The following is a 19,090-nucleotide window of genomic DNA, read 5'->3' on the forward strand; positions in this document are numbered from 1 at the left end:
GGCGGATTGGTGTACGATTTTCACTGTTTGCTGTGCCTTAAAGGGTTAGTTCACCCAAAAATGAAAATTAAGTCATTAATTACTCACCCCCATGCTGTACCAACCCCGTAAGACCTTCGTTCGTCTTCGGAACACAAATGAAGATATTTTTGATTAAATTTGAAAGCTGTATAACTACCACATTGGCTCCTAAGGGACTGCCTCTTGACGGCCCAAAAAGTCAATGAAGAAAATGTTTAAATATCCCAAGTGACTACCGTGGCTCAACTATATGTTTATCAAGCGACGCGAATACTTTTTGTGCGAAAAAACAAACAAAAATAACGAGTTTATTCGACTATTTCTTTTCTTCCTTGTAGGCCAGAACGAGACTTCCTTATAGATTTCCACGACACATGCGCGAGAATTGCGATCTGAAGTAGTGTAAGCTGGTGTAAGCAGATCGCAAATCTCGCGCATGCGTCGTGGAAATCTAAGGAATTCTCGTTCTGGCCTACAAGGAAGAAAAGAAATAGTCGAATAAACTCGTTATTTTTGTTTGTTTTTTCGCACAAAAAGTATTCGCGTCCCTTGATAAACATATAGTTGAGCCACGGTAGTCACTTGGGATATTTAAACATTTTCTTCATTGACTTTCTGGGCCGTCAAGAGGCAGTCCCTTAGGAGCCAATGTGGTAGTTATACAGCTCTCAAATTTAATCAAAAATATCTTCATTTGTGTTCCGAAGACGAACGAAGGTCTTACGGGGTTGGTACAGCATGGGGGTGAGTAATTAATGACTTAATTTTCATTTTTGGGTGAACTAACCCTTTAACGAACATATGCAAAAGTGTTGTTTGAGTGCCTGTTCATTACTTTTTTTTATTTCATTGAAATAAATGAAACAACTTGATATGGCTTAAAAATATTTATTGAGAACTGAAATATATAGGCAATATATTTGGACAACATAACCCAGATAGCAAACTGACATTGAATCAACGTGGAAACGACGTCTCTCAGTCTCATGACATTGAAACAACGTTGATTTTGCTCATCGAATTAACGTTGAACCAACGTCAGACGCTGCATTCTTCAAAGCTAAATGAAAATCGAAAATTGGTTTGCTTTCATAACGTTGAAACAACGCGTTGATTTCAAGCTGATTTTCCATTAGTTTTGAAAGAATGACGCGTCTGACGTTGGTTCAACGTTATTTCGATGAGCAAAACAATGTCAGATCAACGTTGTTTCGATGTCATATTTCCACGTTGATTCAATGTCAGTCTGCTATCTGGGAAGTTTCATGGACAACATAAGTATTAATAATAAAATATTAATACTGTTATTAGAGCAAAAGAACAAATATATTGATGTTACTTTTCCAAATACAGCTGTTTTGCACTTTGTGTGAGTTTGTTTCTGTAAGGTCCCTTTTCTTTCGCCTTATCTTTTTGCATTGCTTTACTTTCTTCCTTTTTTCTCGTATTCTTAGATCCGTCTCTGTCCTGCCAAAATAATAAATGCGCGAAAATGTAAGAGCTCTGGAATGTTTAGTCGTGTCTATGGGTTCTAAAGGCGTTGCCCCTGGTAACCGATAGCATCTGCCGACCGGCTCAGACCCCGCCCAAATGGGCACGTGACTCCTCATTCTCAAAACTGGCGCTCAGCCAAACAAATTCAATAAGCAGAACTAACTGATATAAAACGATAGACTGTTACTTTACTAATTCTTGGAAATTTCAACCCATCATTTAACTTTTTTGATGAAGTTCTGAGTGACCTTATTCTAAAATGGAAAAAATAAATAAAATAAAAGCTGATTTCATGCAAGTTTGCATTTGTAGAGAATGTTTGTGTTTTCCCTGTCATTTATTAAGAAAAAAATGTTTAACATTTTGCAAAGGCAAAAGAAAAAGTAAAAGAAAAAAATATCACAAATGATCAAGACAAAGAAATTCATAGATTAAAACAAACAAGTACACAGACATTTTTGGAGACAAGGTTTTATTTCTAATATTTTGTTTTTCTTGTAATCTCATTACCTCAAAATCAGAGAAGACAAAAAACAAAACTGAGTGACCAACCAAGCTAATGTAGTTTTATGGACACACGTTTAAATGCTGTGCTTATATACAAAGGAAAATATTTCACACCAAGCACCCGTGTATGGACGGGGCACTTTACATTTTCACAAACCTGTTCTTATCCAAAAACACAATGTCTTGCTTTTCCTCTGTGATATTGAGGCACACAATGTTTTGAGGCATAAACAAACCAAGAGAAAAAAAAAATGACCAAACAAAAAGTTAAATAGACATCCCCCCACTGGTTATACACCACAAGTATATGCAAGCAGTAATTGTACAGTATCAACATGATGAAAGAAAATTCACTCAGCCTCACTCTTTAATCAACTCTCAAAGAATAAAGTCCTTCAGTTTTTTAACCTTTAGCTTCTTTTTTGATGCATATAAGGAAAACGTGCTATTTACAAAATCATCCTTCTGAAACTGAAGATTCAGTAATTGGAGCTAGTTTTCTCTGTGATTTATGCATTACCCTTTCATTTGAATGTTATCAAAAAAGAGAGGTACGTCATATTTACAAGGGACAACTTGAAATTGTAATTACTTGAGCAAAATGCAATGGCCAATGTGTATGTTTGCTGTATTCTGTTCCAACTAAAGAAGCAGATGTGTCGATTTCTTTAAAACGAATATGCACTACTAATGCACACGCACACATACACAGCAAAGTGAATGGAATTTGTTGATTTAAAGTTATTGGTGTAAAGCAGGGTCGCCGTGGCAACAGAGTAAGTTAAACAGCGCTCAGGTCCCTTCTTCTGGGATCTCACATTGGCCAGAGAAGTGTTCAGTCTCATCTGAGATTGATATCATTTAATCCACTTTGACCACACTGTAAATCTTGGTGACAAACCAAAAGCAGGCAAAGAATCCAATTGTACCTGGAAGAAAAAACACAAAACAGATTGAGATAATCACACTACAAAATATTACCTGAACTAATTTTCTCCTCTCTCAAAACAGCACATAAAGACGGTCTACAAACAAACGCTTTGAACAAAACATATCCCACAATTTAGCCATTCGTTTAAAATGAAAGAGAAAGAGTTAAAGCTGAACTCAAAGAGTTGATTGCACAGTGATAAGTGCTATTTTTAAAAGTTTCTTGCCGACATCAAAATAGTTGCTAATGCCCATGCAAGAAATAGCTTTGTTCTGAAATATTTACATACTTATACTTATAAAAGAGTATGTCGAACTAGTTGATTGGCCAGTCACTTGCCCGCGCTGGCCAGTAACTGGCGATCAGCAAAACAAACAGCAAACGTCATACACAGTGTGGCGCGGCGCGAACAGTGTCAATGTTACTTCAGGTTATTTATAACGTGTTAAAATGCCAAAGAACTACGAGGCTGGACATTCCTAGAGTCATGGAAAACACAGTACACCTGGTAGGGATGGATGGGTACCGAAACCCGGTATTAAACGGGGCTGAATTTTGAAAGACCGCTGTATCAATAAGCTCGGATGTCATTGTTATTGCTGTCGCTGGAGAAATACATGTAGGCTATCATTTATTATTGCTATAAAAAAAATTAACCATCTCGCTGAGTCGCCAGCCATGTATAGGCATATATATAATTAAATTAAACCAATTAAACCAAATCTCACGCGGTGCAACACCTGACGAAGGACATAACTAAACATTCAAGTTATGGTTACACTTTAGATCTGTGATATTAGTAGGATTTTAATTTTAGATTTCAGCTTCCAAAGATTATAGAATACATTTGAGGTAAAACCATTAAAAACTGCATTCTGTCTAGCGGAACGTCCTTCTCATCACAGCAGTACAGTAGCACGCTGTCATTTCTCCTTAACTCAAACTTTAAAGGGGGGGTTGACGGCGATTTCACTTTTTTCATTTTAAATAGTGTGTAATGTTGCTGTTGGTGCATGAACGGTATCTGCAAAGTTGCAGCGCTGAAAGTTCAATGTAAGCAGAGATATCGTCTTTTAAAAATCAGGAAGTATAATTGCCTACAAAAACGACTCGATTGGGACTACAGCTGGGTTATGGTACGTCACTAACCCGCACATTTGCAACAACCCCTCCCTCAGAATATGCAGAAAATGGCATGCATATATTTCTGAGGCACGTCGACTCGTCGAGTGTGTTGTTCACACAGCTGTCAGGTTTTCTGTGTTTTGGGCTTCCCATGGACACTATACTTCCTCAACAATGGATACAATTTATGTTTGATTATGTTCCTGAAAATGACGATCATAATCTAGCTCTCTGTGCTGCGCATTTTACGGAAGACAGCTTCCAGAATCTCCATGAGTTCAACTCCAGATTCAACAAGAAACATGAAGCAGTTCCGACTTTAAAACAAGAGGCAACAGTGTTGAGCCACAATCTGTAAGTAGGCTAAGACTTCATCATTTTAAATGTATTTGCATGTATAATTCCAGACGTAACGTTTGCCTTGTGTTTTATTGTTTTCAAATGCCAGCGCTGGCTTTATAGCCACTACTAGTTAGCCTATGCTATTTTGTGTCTACGACAAACTCGTACAAACATTATGGATCTTAATTTTCTATAAGTACTAATGTTTTAAACGTATTTTTCATGTATATATGCTTTATGACGTTATTTTCGATTTGATCATCAAGAACGTAAACATGCCAACGCTGTTTAAGTATGACATTAGTAGCCAGTTGCTATTGTTGCCAGTCAGATGCTATTGTGTAAAACAAACGTGCAAAAAGTTTAAAAAAATTTAGCAAATTATCATTCAGAAACGTTTATTAAGAGCCGTGTGTGGTGAGGTTCTGTTTGACTCTCTTCATCGCGGGTTTCTCGGTCTGATTCTGCCTCAAACTGATACTGCAGTTCAACACATATTTACATTCTGGACCGGAGCTCACGTTCTGCCCGTAAAGGTAATGGGCGTTAAACCTTCCGGACAACGTGAGCGACAGTTTAGCCAATCACAACACACCGGGCCAAACTAACCAATCTGAGCCCACTTAGTGTTTCTGAGGGAGTGTTTTCATAGAATCAGGAAGTCAACCGCTCGTTCAGGGGACAGAGGAGAGCGCGGCTGACAATAAAGCTGAAGTTTATGAAAAATAAGACTTTTAAAAAAAAAAGAAAAAAACACGAATACATGTTATATTGCACCCCATAAATACAATTATGCAAAGAAAAAAAGCAGTCAACCCCCCCTTTAATACAGAATCAGCATGATCGGTGATTGTTGTAAAATGCAGTCACTTCTGTTGCTAAATTGCGGGGCGTGTTTAATAATAAAAAGAGCTATTAAAAGCACAAAAATCGGCACAAGATATGCTGTTCCCAATGCGGCGCGCGCTCCGAAACAGACCGCAACGAGACAAGTATATACTTTGGGCTTCATGTCTAAACGATCAAAAGTACACAAAAATGTGTCAAAATGACTGGCTTGGAGATTCACTTAAACTTTAAAGTTTGTCTAAAATGGACGCAGTTATGGAAATAGTTGGGAGAAAATATGGTGCATCAGTAGTAGACTTAGATCTGCACTCGTTCTTAAAGGGGAAGCAGTCTAACATGCGGACGATTGCTCACTCACTGCTCTTGAATGAATAACTTTAGCTTTAATAAGTAAGATGAGGAGACTGAGGGAAAAAGAGAGAGAGTGATCGAGATGAGGAGAGAGCATGTATTGACAAATAATCTACTGGACGCTGAAATTAGGTTATTTTTGCATGTCTCCAGGGTCTCTCTCTTAATTCCTGAACTTCCTTCACTGTTTTGATTAATCCTAATGTATACAGTAAATACAGTTTAATGGAAAAGTGCTTTTCCTTGTATTTCTTTCAGGGCCAGTCAAAATATAGAAGGGGCCAGCAAAACTCTGATCTACTGGCCCTGGGGGCCATTTTTTTTTTATGTTGAGCCCTGTTATGATGTTACACTAAAATACTGTATGTTATATGGAAAAGGATGCTTTATTGCCATTTTCCATGACCTTTCTACTCTTTGACACAACAAACGTCACGTCACGCATCCCTAGAGTATTCCACATTTAATCTCACGAAACACAGTCACTTCATGCCTACAGTCTGAACAAGTGTATAGTAGCACAGCTAACTAATGTTGACATCGTTCAGACCAGTGGTTCTCAAGCAGGGGTTCGGGACCCAATAGGGGTCTCTACAAACTTCCAAGGGGGCCTCAGAATGACTTAAAAGCAGAACGCTGATTCTTACTCTCATTTGGCCCAATGAAACTGTGTCAGTTGCCAGTGGCAATTTGTTTTAATTCTAACAATGCATTATTGTGACAATGTGAATGCGAACAAAAAGTTAACGACACTCGAATATGAGAAAGGGAATTTGTTACTCGCACGATGTGTAGGAAGTTTAAATATCTGGAACCTGACCTGTTAGTTATTGTGCTTAGTACTCTCTTTCATGCCTTCATGTGCTTGAATGGACAAATTTACAATGCCTGTCTCAGCAAGTATCCTAGTAAACGTGGTTGGTTGTGTCTTAAAGGAATAGTTCACTTAATTTAAATGATGGCATCATTTACTCACTTATAAGTTGTTTCAAACCTGTATGATCAGGTTTGAAACTGAAACAACTTGAGGGTGAGTAAATGATAGAATTATCAAGTGAACTACTCCTTTAAGTGAACGCAAGCAGGAAACGCAGGATTCTTCCAGCATTCATTCTTAAAGTGACAGCACCAAAAAAATCTGCTACTGTCTGGGTTTTTAATGATAATCAAACTTTTTCAAGTCGATTGTACTGAAATTCATGTTGGCAGTGCATGCACAAAACCATCATATAGTGATAAATATCTATCCAGTGTTTTTGTTTTAATCTCCTTATATGTTTTTCCCTGCCTCAAATCGAGCCATTCGCGATTGTTGATTGACAGCAGCGCTTCAACACATCACCGCCCAGAGCGAGCTGTCATCATAGTCTGTCATTGTTGATACACTGGAGCAGAATGGCTTATAAGCGATTGTGGTGTTCTGCTCTTGGGTGTAATAATGAACACAGCAGTCATTTTGATGTTCTTAAATCCGAACCGCTGAAGACGCAGTGGCTAAGTTTTGTTTTTGAAGGGAATATTCCCCACGAGCAATGTCAATGCTTTCATGTTTGCGCGAATCATTTCTCAACAGACTGCTTTGTAAATGAGGGTCAGTATAAAGATGTCTTTGCTAAGAAGCTGCTCCTGAAAAAATAATTGGTACCAACTATTCTTATCTTTGCTGCACCTCAAGAAGAAGTGAGTGTAAAGTTTTATTAACCTTTATATTAATCGCATGCTTCACAATGAATGCGACTAAGGTTTACACTCAGTTTCCTATGAACGACATTCTCAATATAACCCATAATCCCACTTTATATTGAACAATGCGTTATGGTTATTGTGTTATCACAAATACACATCAGTAAACGCACAGCGTTCGTACATCAAGTTACTCTACCCTGCCAGTACACAAAGATAGATCTAAGTGACATTACGTTAACCAACCATTCAGAAACGTCTTGTTCGAACGAGGGCCGGAGTGAGCGAAGCTCATTATCATTTAAAGGCATATGCACTGAAACGGCATGAAACGGCAACGGCATGCTGAAAACAGAGCTGTTTTTGACCAGGTAACATTTGTGTTTTCTTACAATACTAATGAGAATTTTTAATTAAAGTATATTGCAAACTTTTCATTTAGACTCTAAAGAATCAAATTAACTCGCATGAAAATGGCATTATATGAACCCTTTAAAAAAAGTTTACTTGGGCTTTAGCAAGGCTCTATATATAGCAAATTACACTGTAAAATTTAACTAATTAAATGATCTGCAGCACAAATGTTTGATACGTAATATGGTTAAAGAAAATAAATGCATAAATAAACAGACTACTCTCAAAATAACTAGAATGTAATGCTTTGGTGCATCCCCCGTAAAAAATAACCCTGATGTGGCCTGAGCAGAAATTGAGTTCTAGACTACTGCTCTACACCCAAACACACACACACACCTGTAAAGAGGAAGAAGATGAGCGCCATGATCATGGTGTAGCCAAAGTAAAGAATAGTGCTGGCGAGTCCACTGATCTGTAGCTTAGAGAAGAAGTAATGGATGGCATAGACCAGAAAATATACAGCTGTGAATCCGCTGGTCAGGAAGGAACGCCACTGCCAGTGATAGTCCTGAGAGATGACACACACAAAACAAATAAATAAAATAATTCACAATTCTCCAAAATATGCATATGGTCACGTGTATGCACTGTCACCTCAGCACACAGGTGGAAGTAGCACAGGAGGATGGTGGCCTCAGAGCAGGTGATGACCAGGATGATGAAGACCAGGAAGAGAAATCCAAACATATAGTACATCTGATGAGACCTGCAACATCAATGATTTACATTGGTTTGCAAACTTGTTTTTTTTGTCTTGGTTTATTGGTTTTGTGGTCTGTTATTCATAAAGCCATATAGAACAGGAGTCGAGTCAAGTCACATTTATTTATATAGCGCTTTTCACAATACAGATTGTATCAAAGCAGCTTCACAGTGATAACATGAAAGTAGTAAAACACAGATCAATAATAATTGTTAAATATTAAATATTAACTAACCCCGACTAAGCAAGCCAAAAGCAAGGCAAAAGCAAGGCGACAGTGGCAAGGAACCAAAACTCCATCAGATTGGATGGAGAAAAAAACTTTGGGAGAACCCTGGAGTACTGAGTAACCATTAATATACTACTATTCTTAAATTGCACCATGAACGTCACATCAGCACTGACCAGATGCTGTTAAGGATGAAGAACAGCTGGATGAAGATGCAGCCAAATGGCAGGATTCCACCCATGACAATGCCAGGAAGAGGTTTAGTGTAGAAGGACTGCTCTGGAATCTGTCTGGGGATCTGATTGGTCCTTACGGGATGTTCAATACCCTGAATTTAAACAAAAAGTACACATTTATATCTTCAATGAAAACAGAGAATTATGGAAAAATTGGTGGTGTCCTGGATTATTTGACAACAAACAAAATAAAAATTTAAAAAAGGCTTTTGGGAAACAATCCTTACGCTTTTCTTGAAACCGAAGTATGCTCCGATAAAGGTGAGGGGCACAGAGATACAGAACCACAGAGCCAGGATGGCTACCAGAGTGCCAAATGGCATGGCAGCTGATGAACCCTCACCCCACAAAATCAGATTCATTACGAAAAAATCAGCAAACACCACCCTGAACAAGCGTTAAAAATAATATTATCAACAACAAGCCACATTTAATTAAGCTACATGTCAAAACACAAGACTTAAAAGTGCAAGTTCAAAATTTTGTATCTTCCATAACTTTTATAATTATCTTTCATAACCTTCCATAACTGTTACATTTAACAGTATAATTGCTAAATGAAATGAAATTATGGATTTCTGATTTACCCACCCTGGACAGAGGAATGCTGTCAACAGAACATTGGTCTTCCACTTCTCCCCACCGAAGGCTGGAAAAAGTGAGAGAAACCAGTTGACCTCACATTTTAACAAGGATACAAGCCAAATATTAAACCACAAAGAAGAAATACGGTCAACAAAATACTATAGTGCTGTATTCAATAAAGGAATTTGCTTGATTTGTTAACAACAATGACCAGAGTTCATGTTGTTTCATTATGTGGTGAGGGGGGCGTGGTTTTCACGTTGTCTGTAGTGAGAGACGAGTCAATGAGCGGCGCGGTGAGTAAATGGGTCAAGTGCAGATGATGAACACCTGTGTCTGGTTTCAGTGATTGGAGTGGGGAGACCGTTAAAAGCCAAACCGTGGAGAGGACGGGGGAGAGAGAGCTGGCTGGAACTTATGCCGTGACCTGAGAAGCTGAAACTAAAGTGAAAGTCGTCCGACATGAGAAGAGTTTTGTGTATGAATGTGAGCTGTAGCAGTGCTACGGTGAAGGTGCTGTGTGCACGCCTTTTGTTTTGTCTGAATCTGAGTAAATAAAAACTAAGCACGAGTTCCAGCACCGCCGACCCCGTCTCCTTCTGCCTACTTATTTAAACCTTGTTTACACTGGTGCCGAAACCCGGGAAGAAGTAGGCTGCCGCTGCCATGCAGAGCCCGTCAGGATCGCCATTTGCGGAGATCATTCAATCACTCGCGGCTATGCAGAGAGAACAACATCAAGCCCTGCTGTTCATCAAAGAAGAGCACGAGCAGCGCTTCAAAGCGCTGCTCCAAGGCCAGCAGGAAGACCGCGAGTTGTTCCGGAGCTGTTTGGACCAGGGGACTGCGGCCACCCCCTCTGCAGCATCGGCCTCGGCCATCTCGTTGTCCAAGATGGGCCCACAGGACGAGCCGGAGGCATTCATGGACCTGTTTGAGAGGACAGCCGAGGCCCGGGGGTGGCCCAAAGCGGACTGGCCGCTGCGGCTCATTCCACTGCTGTCAGGGGAATCGCAGATCGCAGCCCACCAACTGCCGGTCTCCAGTCTCCTGGTCTATCAAGATCTACGGCGCGCCATTCTGCAGCAGGTCGGCTGGACTCCTGAGCAACATCGCCAACGCTTCCGGTCCCTGACCCTCGAAGAGTCCGGCCGGCCCTTCGTGATGGCGCAACAGCTCCGGGACTCCTGCCGCAGATGGCTGATGGCCGGAGGAAGCGACGTCGAGGACATCATCGATCAGGTGGTACTGGAGCAGTTTATTGCGAAGATGCCAAAGAAAACAGCTCAATGGGTCCAGTGCCACCGTCCGACATCGCTGGACCAGGCCATCCAACTGGCGGAAGATCACATGGTGGCGTGCTCGGGGGTCGGCGAATCACCATGTGATCTTTCAGGTCTCCCTCGGAAAAGAGTCTCAGTCTCAAGGGACTTCCTGATTAAATAAAGGTTGAATAAAAAAATAAAAGGTGCGGTGTGTGCACGGGGTGGTGGTGAGTTATCCCTTAATGTCCGTAAAAATTTTATTTAGGGGACAAAAGCATAGTGTGGAGGTAGCAGTTAACCCGCACCTCCGGCATCCGCTAATTTTGGGGACGGATTGGCCGGGTTTTACGGAATTATTGCAGTTTTTATGTGCGCATGCCTCTTGTGGGGAAAAAGCAGCCGGGGAAGACAGTGGTGATTCAGGTAGGAGAGGCTGTACCGGGACCTCTGGGTGCTGCGGCAGGGGAACAAAGCACTTTAGAGAGAAGTATCATCTCTGAGCGCGATGATTTTCCCCTGGAGCAGTCCCAGGATGAGACGCTAAAACATGCGTTCGATAAGGTCCAGTCCATCGACGGTCAGCTACTCCGCCCGATCCAACCGCTTTCTTTCCCCCTACTTCTGCGTGATCAAAGATAGGTTGTATCGGGTGACCCAAGACGCCCAGACAAAGGAGGATACAACCCAGTTATTAGTACCAAGGAGCCGTCGGGAAATGCTTTTTCAGGCGGCTCACTGTAATCCGATGACCGTATGGACCTCATCGGGCCATTAGAACGGTCATCACGAGGGTATCGTTTTGCGTTAGTCTTGGTGGATTACGCAACACGGTACCCGGAGGCAGTTCCGCTTCACAATATCTCAGCTAAAAGTGTGGCAAGCGCACTGTTTTTGTTAATCTCCCGGGTGGGGATCCCTAAGGAGATCCTTACCGATCAGGGCACAGCGTTTATGTCACGAACTGTTCGCGAACTTAATGAATTATTGGGCATTAAATCGATTTGAACCAGCGTTTATCACCCACAAACAGACGGTCTGGTCGAACGGTTTAATCGGACGTTAAAAGCCATGATTCGCAAGTTCGTTCACGAAGACGCCAAAAATTGGGATAAGTCGCTGGAAGCCCATTTGTTTGCTGTACGCGAGGTTCCCCAAGCCTCCACTGGGTTTTCCCCTTTCGAGCTCCTTTTCGGTCGCCAGCCACACGGGGTATTGGATGTACTGAGGGAGACTTGGGAGGACGGACCATCCGCTGGAAGAACGAAATTCAGTATGTCCTGGACCTGAGAACAAAACTCCACACATTGGGGCGGCTATCTTTGGAGAATTTGTTACAGGCCCAGGACAGACAGAGACAGCAATACAATAGGGGGGCTAGACTTCGTCAATTTGCACCGGGAAATAAGGTCCTTGTATTACTCCCACGTCCAGCTCAAAGTTACTCGCAAAGTGGCAAGGGCCGTTTGAGGTCACACGGCGAATTGGTGATCTCAACTATGAGGTAGTTTGAACAGATAGGGGCGGGGGACGTCAGATTTATCACCTCAACATGCTTAAAAAATGGGTAGAGGCTGAGGCAGTGATGCTGGCGACGGTGGTGAGTGGAGAGGAGGACCTCGGGCCAGAAGCGAATATCAAACAGCATTCATTCGCTCTGGCTCCCTCTGGCGACCACCTCACCCTCGCAGCTCACTGACATCAAAACCCTCCAAGCAGAATTTGCAGAAATTGTGTTCTCGTCCCTGCCTGGTCGAACGAACCTCATTCAGCACAACGTTGAGACGGAGCCGGGGGTCGTAGTATGTTGCCGCCCGTATCGTTTGCCGGAAAACAAAAAGAAAATAGTTCAGGCCGAATTAGAGACAATGCTGGACATGGGGGTAATAGAAGACTGCAATAGTGGCTGGGTGAGCCGATAGTTTTAGTACCTAAACCTGACGGCTCGGTTCGGTTCTGTGTGGATTATAAAAAGGTGAACGCGGTGTCTAAATTCGATGCGCATCCAATGCCGAGGATTGACGAATTGCTTGATCGGCTAGGTTCTGCTCGCTTTTATTCAACACTGGACTTAACGAAGGGGTATTGGCAGATCCCCTTATCTCCAATACCCAAGGAAAAAACAGCTTTTACCACGCCGTTCGGATTACACCAATTTGTCACGCTTCCGTTCGGGTTGTTCGGGGCACCGCCGACTTTTCAGCGTTTGATGAACAGATTTCTCCGGCCGCATGCTGCATATGCCGCTGCGTGCGGTGGCCGACTTCCTCTCCAGGAGGGGAGGGCTACAGGCCGGACGGTTCCCCGGCCTGAGTCGGGCGGTGGGGGTATGTGGTGAGGGGGCGTGGTTTTCACGTCGTCTGTAGTGAGAGACGAGTCAATGAGCGGCGCGGTGAGTAAATGGGTCACAAGTGCAGATGATGAACACCTGTGTCTGGTTTCAGTGATTGGAGTGGGGAGACCATTAAAAGCCAAAACGTGGAGAGGGCGGGGGAGAGAGAGCTGGCTGGAACTCGTGCCGTGAACTGAGAAGCTGAGAAGCTGAAAGTAAAGTGAAAGTCGTCCGACGTGAGAAGAGTTTTGTGTATGAATGTGAGCTGTAGCAGTGCTACGGTGAAGGTGCTGTGTGCACGCCTTTTGTTTTGTCCGAATCTGAGTGAATAAAAACGAAGCACGAGTTCCAGCACCGCCGACCCTGTCTCCTTCTTCCTACTTATTTGAACCTTGTTACACATTACTTTTACATTTAATAAGGTGCATAAAAAGGTATGTCCTAAAAATATGCTAGCATGCGTCTTATATCGCATACTACTTCTACGCTCTGGTTAATACATTTTACTTGAAATTAGAAAGTGTGGGAAGTGGAAATCTTTAGAAACCTCCAAACCAAACCAATAGGGAATTATCACGCTTCCGGGTTTCATGGGCGGGATTTGTCAACTTGTGCATGTCCACTTCCGACGCAGTTCAACAATGGCTGAGACGAAGGCTATATATGTCACTGCTCTGTTCCACTTTGTAAATCTGACCAACAACGCCAACCCTACTTAAGTTTTCATCGATTCCCGACTAAATTGAGTATAAGGAAGAAGTGGATTAAAACTTTAAAATAAAACAAGGTAGCATGTTTATTTGCAGCCAGCACTTTAGTGAATCAGACTAATTTACCAGGGATGACGTATAAATAAACTTAGTGTAGTCTGTCATCAGTTCGCCAGTGAGATCGGTAATTCAACAGAAGTGGCAGTGCACAAAGATCACTGAATCCGGAAGTACTACGTATCAGTGTGATAATCCCCTATTCTGGGAGTCATGATCCAATTGTAAAAGTATTCTTGATCTACATTTTTTTGTCTTATTAATTAGTTTACTGACTTCAAATCTTAAATTTATTTGTAATTTAATTTATATAATTAAATAATTACTGATCGAGATACCTTTAATACTTATTGAGTTACAGGCATGCAAACTTGAGGGTTAAGGTTAGAAAAAAAAAAAAAAAAACAAGTGCTTTTCCCCATTTTTGAACCATCACTGTTGGCATACAATGCAACAAAGATTGCTAGTCAAAACAGATTTTACTAATAGACCCGCCAATCTCTTTTGAGCCGAGTACCTCTGGTTGAGTTGACACTGAATTACCCTATAATAACTGTAAAAAAAAAAAAAAAAAAAAAATCTACAATCCTATGCATCAAGTTTGATGAAAAGAATCATAAAAATGATAGAACGATTAAAATGACGTAAATTCATAAATCTTCATTAATGATTTTTTTCTATCTAGAAGTATGCAGAGAGAAGACCAAGGGGGACCATTAAACATCTGTTGTATGACTGATGTTAAAACAGACAGAACTGAGCAGATGAATCTACAACTGATATCATAGTAAGACACGACAGGTCTGGAAAAAGAAGAGTAAGCTCTCATTGTAATCTGCACAAGCCGTCGAACACAACTAAAGCAAAAAAGCAGCAGGGGTGTGTATGCCTGCCTGTTCGTGTAGAGGGCTCCTTTGACACTAATTAAATCTAACGAACTGCAGACAGCCCAGATGAAGGGAGGATCAGAGGTCAAAGTTCAAACCTCTGCTGTGTACTTACATTTGTAGTAGCGGGCAGCCACATAACCAGCTGGAGTACCCAGCAGTACCCACAGCACCACCGCACATGTCATCAGAGCTCCACGATTGGCAGGTGACAGGAAACCCAAACAGGCAAAAACTACAGATCGAGAAAAAGGGGGAAAACATTGTAAAGTTCAGGGGTTGCAAAAATGTATAAAATTTGACACATTAAGTAATACACACTGATACACTGCATCAGCCATCACAAAGTAAAAACAACTTTACATCCAAACATCTTACTACACTGGTATACTAGGCTCATTATATAAAACTTTTTTATTGACAAGTTCTAAAGAAAAGTCAGTTTTAAAGAAAAGTAAACCAAGGAAAAACTGTATTCAATAATATCAATAAGGGCTTAACTTCTCTGCTACTGCTCAGCTCTCCATAAACTTACAAAGAGTAACAAATGTCATGATGAAGATTTGAGTCCCAGAGCCTAGAAACACAGACAGCAGCATGCCTTTCCTGGGAGGCCTGAAGACGTCTCCGTGAACAAGTTTCCAGCCAAATTCCTCCTGGGCATCCTCCTAGAAAAGATGGAGTGGAAAAGCGAGGCTTTAACAATAGCAGGAGCTAACGGAACCCAGTTCAGGCGTGGGTTTTGGTCTACAGCCCAATTACGGCTCTCAGAGATCAAAGAAAAGTCGCCGGTTGCTGCTCTGACCAATGATACACTGTGTCACTCTCGATCTGTCCTTAATGAGTCTGATTTGTGTGGAGGGAGGAGGGGCCATGGTGAGACAGGAAGAGAGAAGACGTAAAAGCAAGAGATCGCCTGACCCTGCGTGACCTCCAACACCAGATGGGAGGAGCTAAATATACCAAGATATGAAGAGATTTGAATGCAAAGTGTGTGTATTTAAGGAGACTTATGTCAAGGGTGAAGGCCAGTGGCAGCACTAATGCTGGGCTTGCCAGAGCTATAGCCCTGTCATAACACCAGCACAGGATATCCAAAGATTTTCCTTATAATTTCTCTTTTTTTTACCCTCAGTGTCACTATAAACAATTGTCTTGATGGGAGAAAAGTCAATTAGGCCTGCATTAGCGATCATTTTAAGTAGATTATCAACAGCAAATACTATTAAACAATACTTACTACTTCATTTCGAACTGTGCACTTCAGATAAATCTCAAAATAACTGCCACATAATGTATCTGCCATTGGCTAACTTGCAAACCAAACACACTGAGTGCAACACAAAAACTTGGCTGTACTAAAACATACAAGCTGACACACTCATACACACATACGGTCATATGAGAGGACTGATCCCATATCAGACAGTTACATGATAGTTGAAGAGCAGAACTCACCACAGAGTCCATCTGGTTGTAGCGGGCGATGTCTTTATGGAGTGTTCGGAGCATGATCATAGCGACCATCCCCGAAAGGAAGAGCACAATGACCAGAGAGTTCATGATACTGGTGGCAGAGAACAGAACATCTGAGCATGGGTGTTTTATTTGCTAAACTACACCATGGGTTTATCAAGATATGGACCCTGAGCCAAATAACACCCTCAGTCCCTGCCATCCAACTTTGGTGACAAAATGCAAAGGGGTCTGCATCTTTGGTAATGCAAACCTCAATGTAAGTAATGGTAACGGTAACAGACGTTTATTTATTGACCAGCTGCTGGCCATCACAATTACATATAGTCGCCAGTTGCTGAGAGTTCATTTTAAAACCCTAATTGTGTTCCAAGCACAGATGCTAGATGGCTTGTGCAGTTCAAACCATTTAATAATGGATAGTATGCAGTTAATGAAATACGTTTTACAGTTATTTGAAAATGCAGGGGGAAATCACATCCCAGGTAACACCACCAATTCCACCACATCGGAGAGTATTCTGCAGAAGATATTAATCCGAACGGATCACGGACCAATGAGGATCCGTTGCGCCACTACAGTGCACTAAAGATGCCTAGTAGAGTTGTACGCATGTTCAGTCCACACACATCGTGGTTATGGCGAACAGAGGACCTTGAACGTCCTGCGTCATTTAAATCCCCTGTATGGGTGCATTTTGGCTTCCCTGTCAAATATAATGATGAAGGAAAGAGGTTAGTGGATAAAACCATGACATGTGTAGCCCCCTGTCCAGCGCAGCCTCAAGTTGGACACTCATTTTGTCCTTTTTGGAGTTGACCGACGCACTGAATTGGCACAAAAAAATTAATCTGTACAAATCCTGCATATTGATAGTGGCTCCCTGATGCCAGGAAATTAGTTAAAATCTCCTGGAATCTAGAGCACACTTGCGAGACAGAACATTCTGTGCTCCAAACCGTGTAGCGTGCACATGGCAGAGAGGGAGAGAGCAAGTGACCTTGTGTGTGTGCGCAGGTAAAATAAAGAGCATCCTGATTGGCCTGTTTCAGTAAGTCAACCAGTCAAAATTATTTTTGCTGATCCAAAAAATTATCAGATCTGTGACTCTGATCCGAGAAACTAACTGAAACATGAGTTTTTTGATACGTTGCACCCCTAGTGCACTGCAACAGCAAATGGGGACCTTGTAACAAGTCCGCTTTGAGTGTGTAATTTAGGACAGGGCCATAATATGTAGTGTGTGATATGTGCTCTCACCTGAACCACTGAATGTTGGTGTGTGGCATTGACTCAAGAATATAATCCCATCTTGAGGCCCAGCGAATATGTTTTTCCTCCTGCAAACACCAAACCAGCAGTTATTCAATAGTTCTGCAGAAACACTGACATAATAAAACACAACAAAGGGTCTCCAATCTCTTACAAGATAAATTACCTCTTGGTTAATAGAGAGAAGGAGCAGGGACACTGTTATGTACTGTATCAAACTGATTGTTGCATTTTAAACCTGGGGCCGAATTCACAAAGAATTTTATCTTACCACTAGGAGTACTCCTAAATCGCACTAAAATATTTTAGCTAGGAGTTTTCTCTTAAAAGTTAAAAAGTTACTCTCAGTAAGGAAAAATGACAACTCCTAAACTAAGAGTAAGTCTTCGTTGCTATGGATGACGTCAATTTTCATGCACGAGCTTCCTCGCAATGATCACGGTGATTGGTTGTTAGATGACAGGGCCATCATGCGGAACATAACACATAACAAATAATAGAATTACAACGTCTAAATATGTTTGTGTCCTACACAAAATAATAATAAGAAAAAAAGTAATGTCATCGAAATGCATAGGCTATATAATGACATGTTTGTGCAGGCCCCAGTGAAGTGTAATTCTAAAAAGGCAGAGAGAGAAAAGTCATGAATGATAGCCTATTGCATTCAAGGTAGCCTAAGGGCCTGCAGTGTTCACTTATCGCATCTTTTGCGCACTCAAGTTTATTTTAAATGTAGGCGCGCGATATGTACGCCCGTTTTTTCCAAGCGCGTCCGTATGGAGCGCACCGTAGGTAGCGTGACAAGAACCGACCGGAGCGCAGCCGCCGGGAGAATGCGGCGCGCCTTGCGTTTTTAGGGGCTATATGTGAATGGTGCCTAATACCCTAATGAAAACCTTCACTTGCCTGATAATGAAAAACGACACTTGCATTAACACTTGCTTGGTTAATTGACATTCTTTTAGCCTAACTAGACTATTTAAAGCAAGGAAATTTTGCTCCTATTGAAGTAATGTAATAGTTGAATGACTGTGGATTATGAACTCGCCAAAATGGAAAAGAAAGCTCAACTGGACACAGGATCAGTTACAGCTGCTGGCCCAAATGGTGCTAGAAAAAATTAAAAAACATAATAAAAGTGAAATTCAGCACTGGGATTTCAAGCAAAACTAAGCATGAGACATGGGAGAGGATTTGTTTGCAGATGAATGCAGCATCCCCGCTCGTTTCGCGGACCCCGGACGACTGCGAGACTGGGACAGCTTCTTTTAAGCTGTCCCAGACTTAGGTGCTACTTAGGGCTAAAATGCTTTGTGAATTACTCTTAAGCCCCTTTCACACAGCGAGTTGATCCCAGGAAATTGCCGGCAAATTGCCAGAACGCCTTCTGTGTGAACGCAAACACGACCTGGGATTGCTTCTGGGATTGATCCCAGGTTGGGGACCTAGTAACATTGCCGTAATCAGTCCCGGAATGCGCGCTGTGTGAACAAAAGCCAGGACCAATGCCGTAAAGGGTGTGTCTTTAGTGATGACGCTCGTGCCATCGCGCGACTCTGTTGCTCTTAGAAGAAAGTTTGTGTTCGTCATCAACAAAGAAAGGACGAACAAATACCTG

The 19,090-nt window shown here is 41.8% G+C and overlaps 1 protein-coding gene across 1 annotated transcript in view; it reads right to left on the reverse strand.

Moving 5' to 3' along the window:
- Positions 1-2,456: 2,456 nt before the first annotated feature.
- The window catches only part of tm9sf2 (transmembrane 9 superfamily member 2), a 45,840-nt gene continuing 29,206 nt past the window's right edge, over positions 2,457-19,090 (reverse strand). Inside the window, exons 8-17 of the mRNA XM_039671915.2 lie at positions 17,458-17,537; positions 16,180-16,288; positions 15,257-15,389; positions 14,837-14,956; positions 9,480-9,537; positions 9,116-9,275; positions 8,829-8,980; positions 8,315-8,426; positions 8,057-8,228; positions 2,457-2,951 (exon numbers count right to left, since the gene is read on the reverse strand). Coding sequence (XP_039527849.1) covers positions 2,884-2,951; positions 8,057-8,228; positions 8,315-8,426; positions 8,829-8,980; positions 9,116-9,275; positions 9,480-9,537; positions 14,837-14,956; positions 15,257-15,389; positions 16,180-16,288; positions 17,458-17,537 — 1,164 coding nt within the window. The 3' untranslated portion in view covers positions 2,457-2,883. The remainder of the gene's footprint in view (positions 2,952-8,056; positions 8,229-8,314; positions 8,427-8,828; positions 8,981-9,115; positions 9,276-9,479; positions 9,538-14,836; positions 14,957-15,256; positions 15,390-16,179; positions 16,289-17,457; positions 17,538-19,090) is intronic.

Source organism: Pimephales promelas, chromosome 6, assembly GCF_988280905.1.
Source record: "Pimephales promelas chromosome 6, fPimPro1.hap1.1, whole genome shotgun sequence".
In the NCBI taxonomy this organism is placed as follows: domain Eukaryota; kingdom Metazoa; phylum Chordata; class Actinopteri; order Cypriniformes; family Leuciscidae; genus Pimephales; species Pimephales promelas.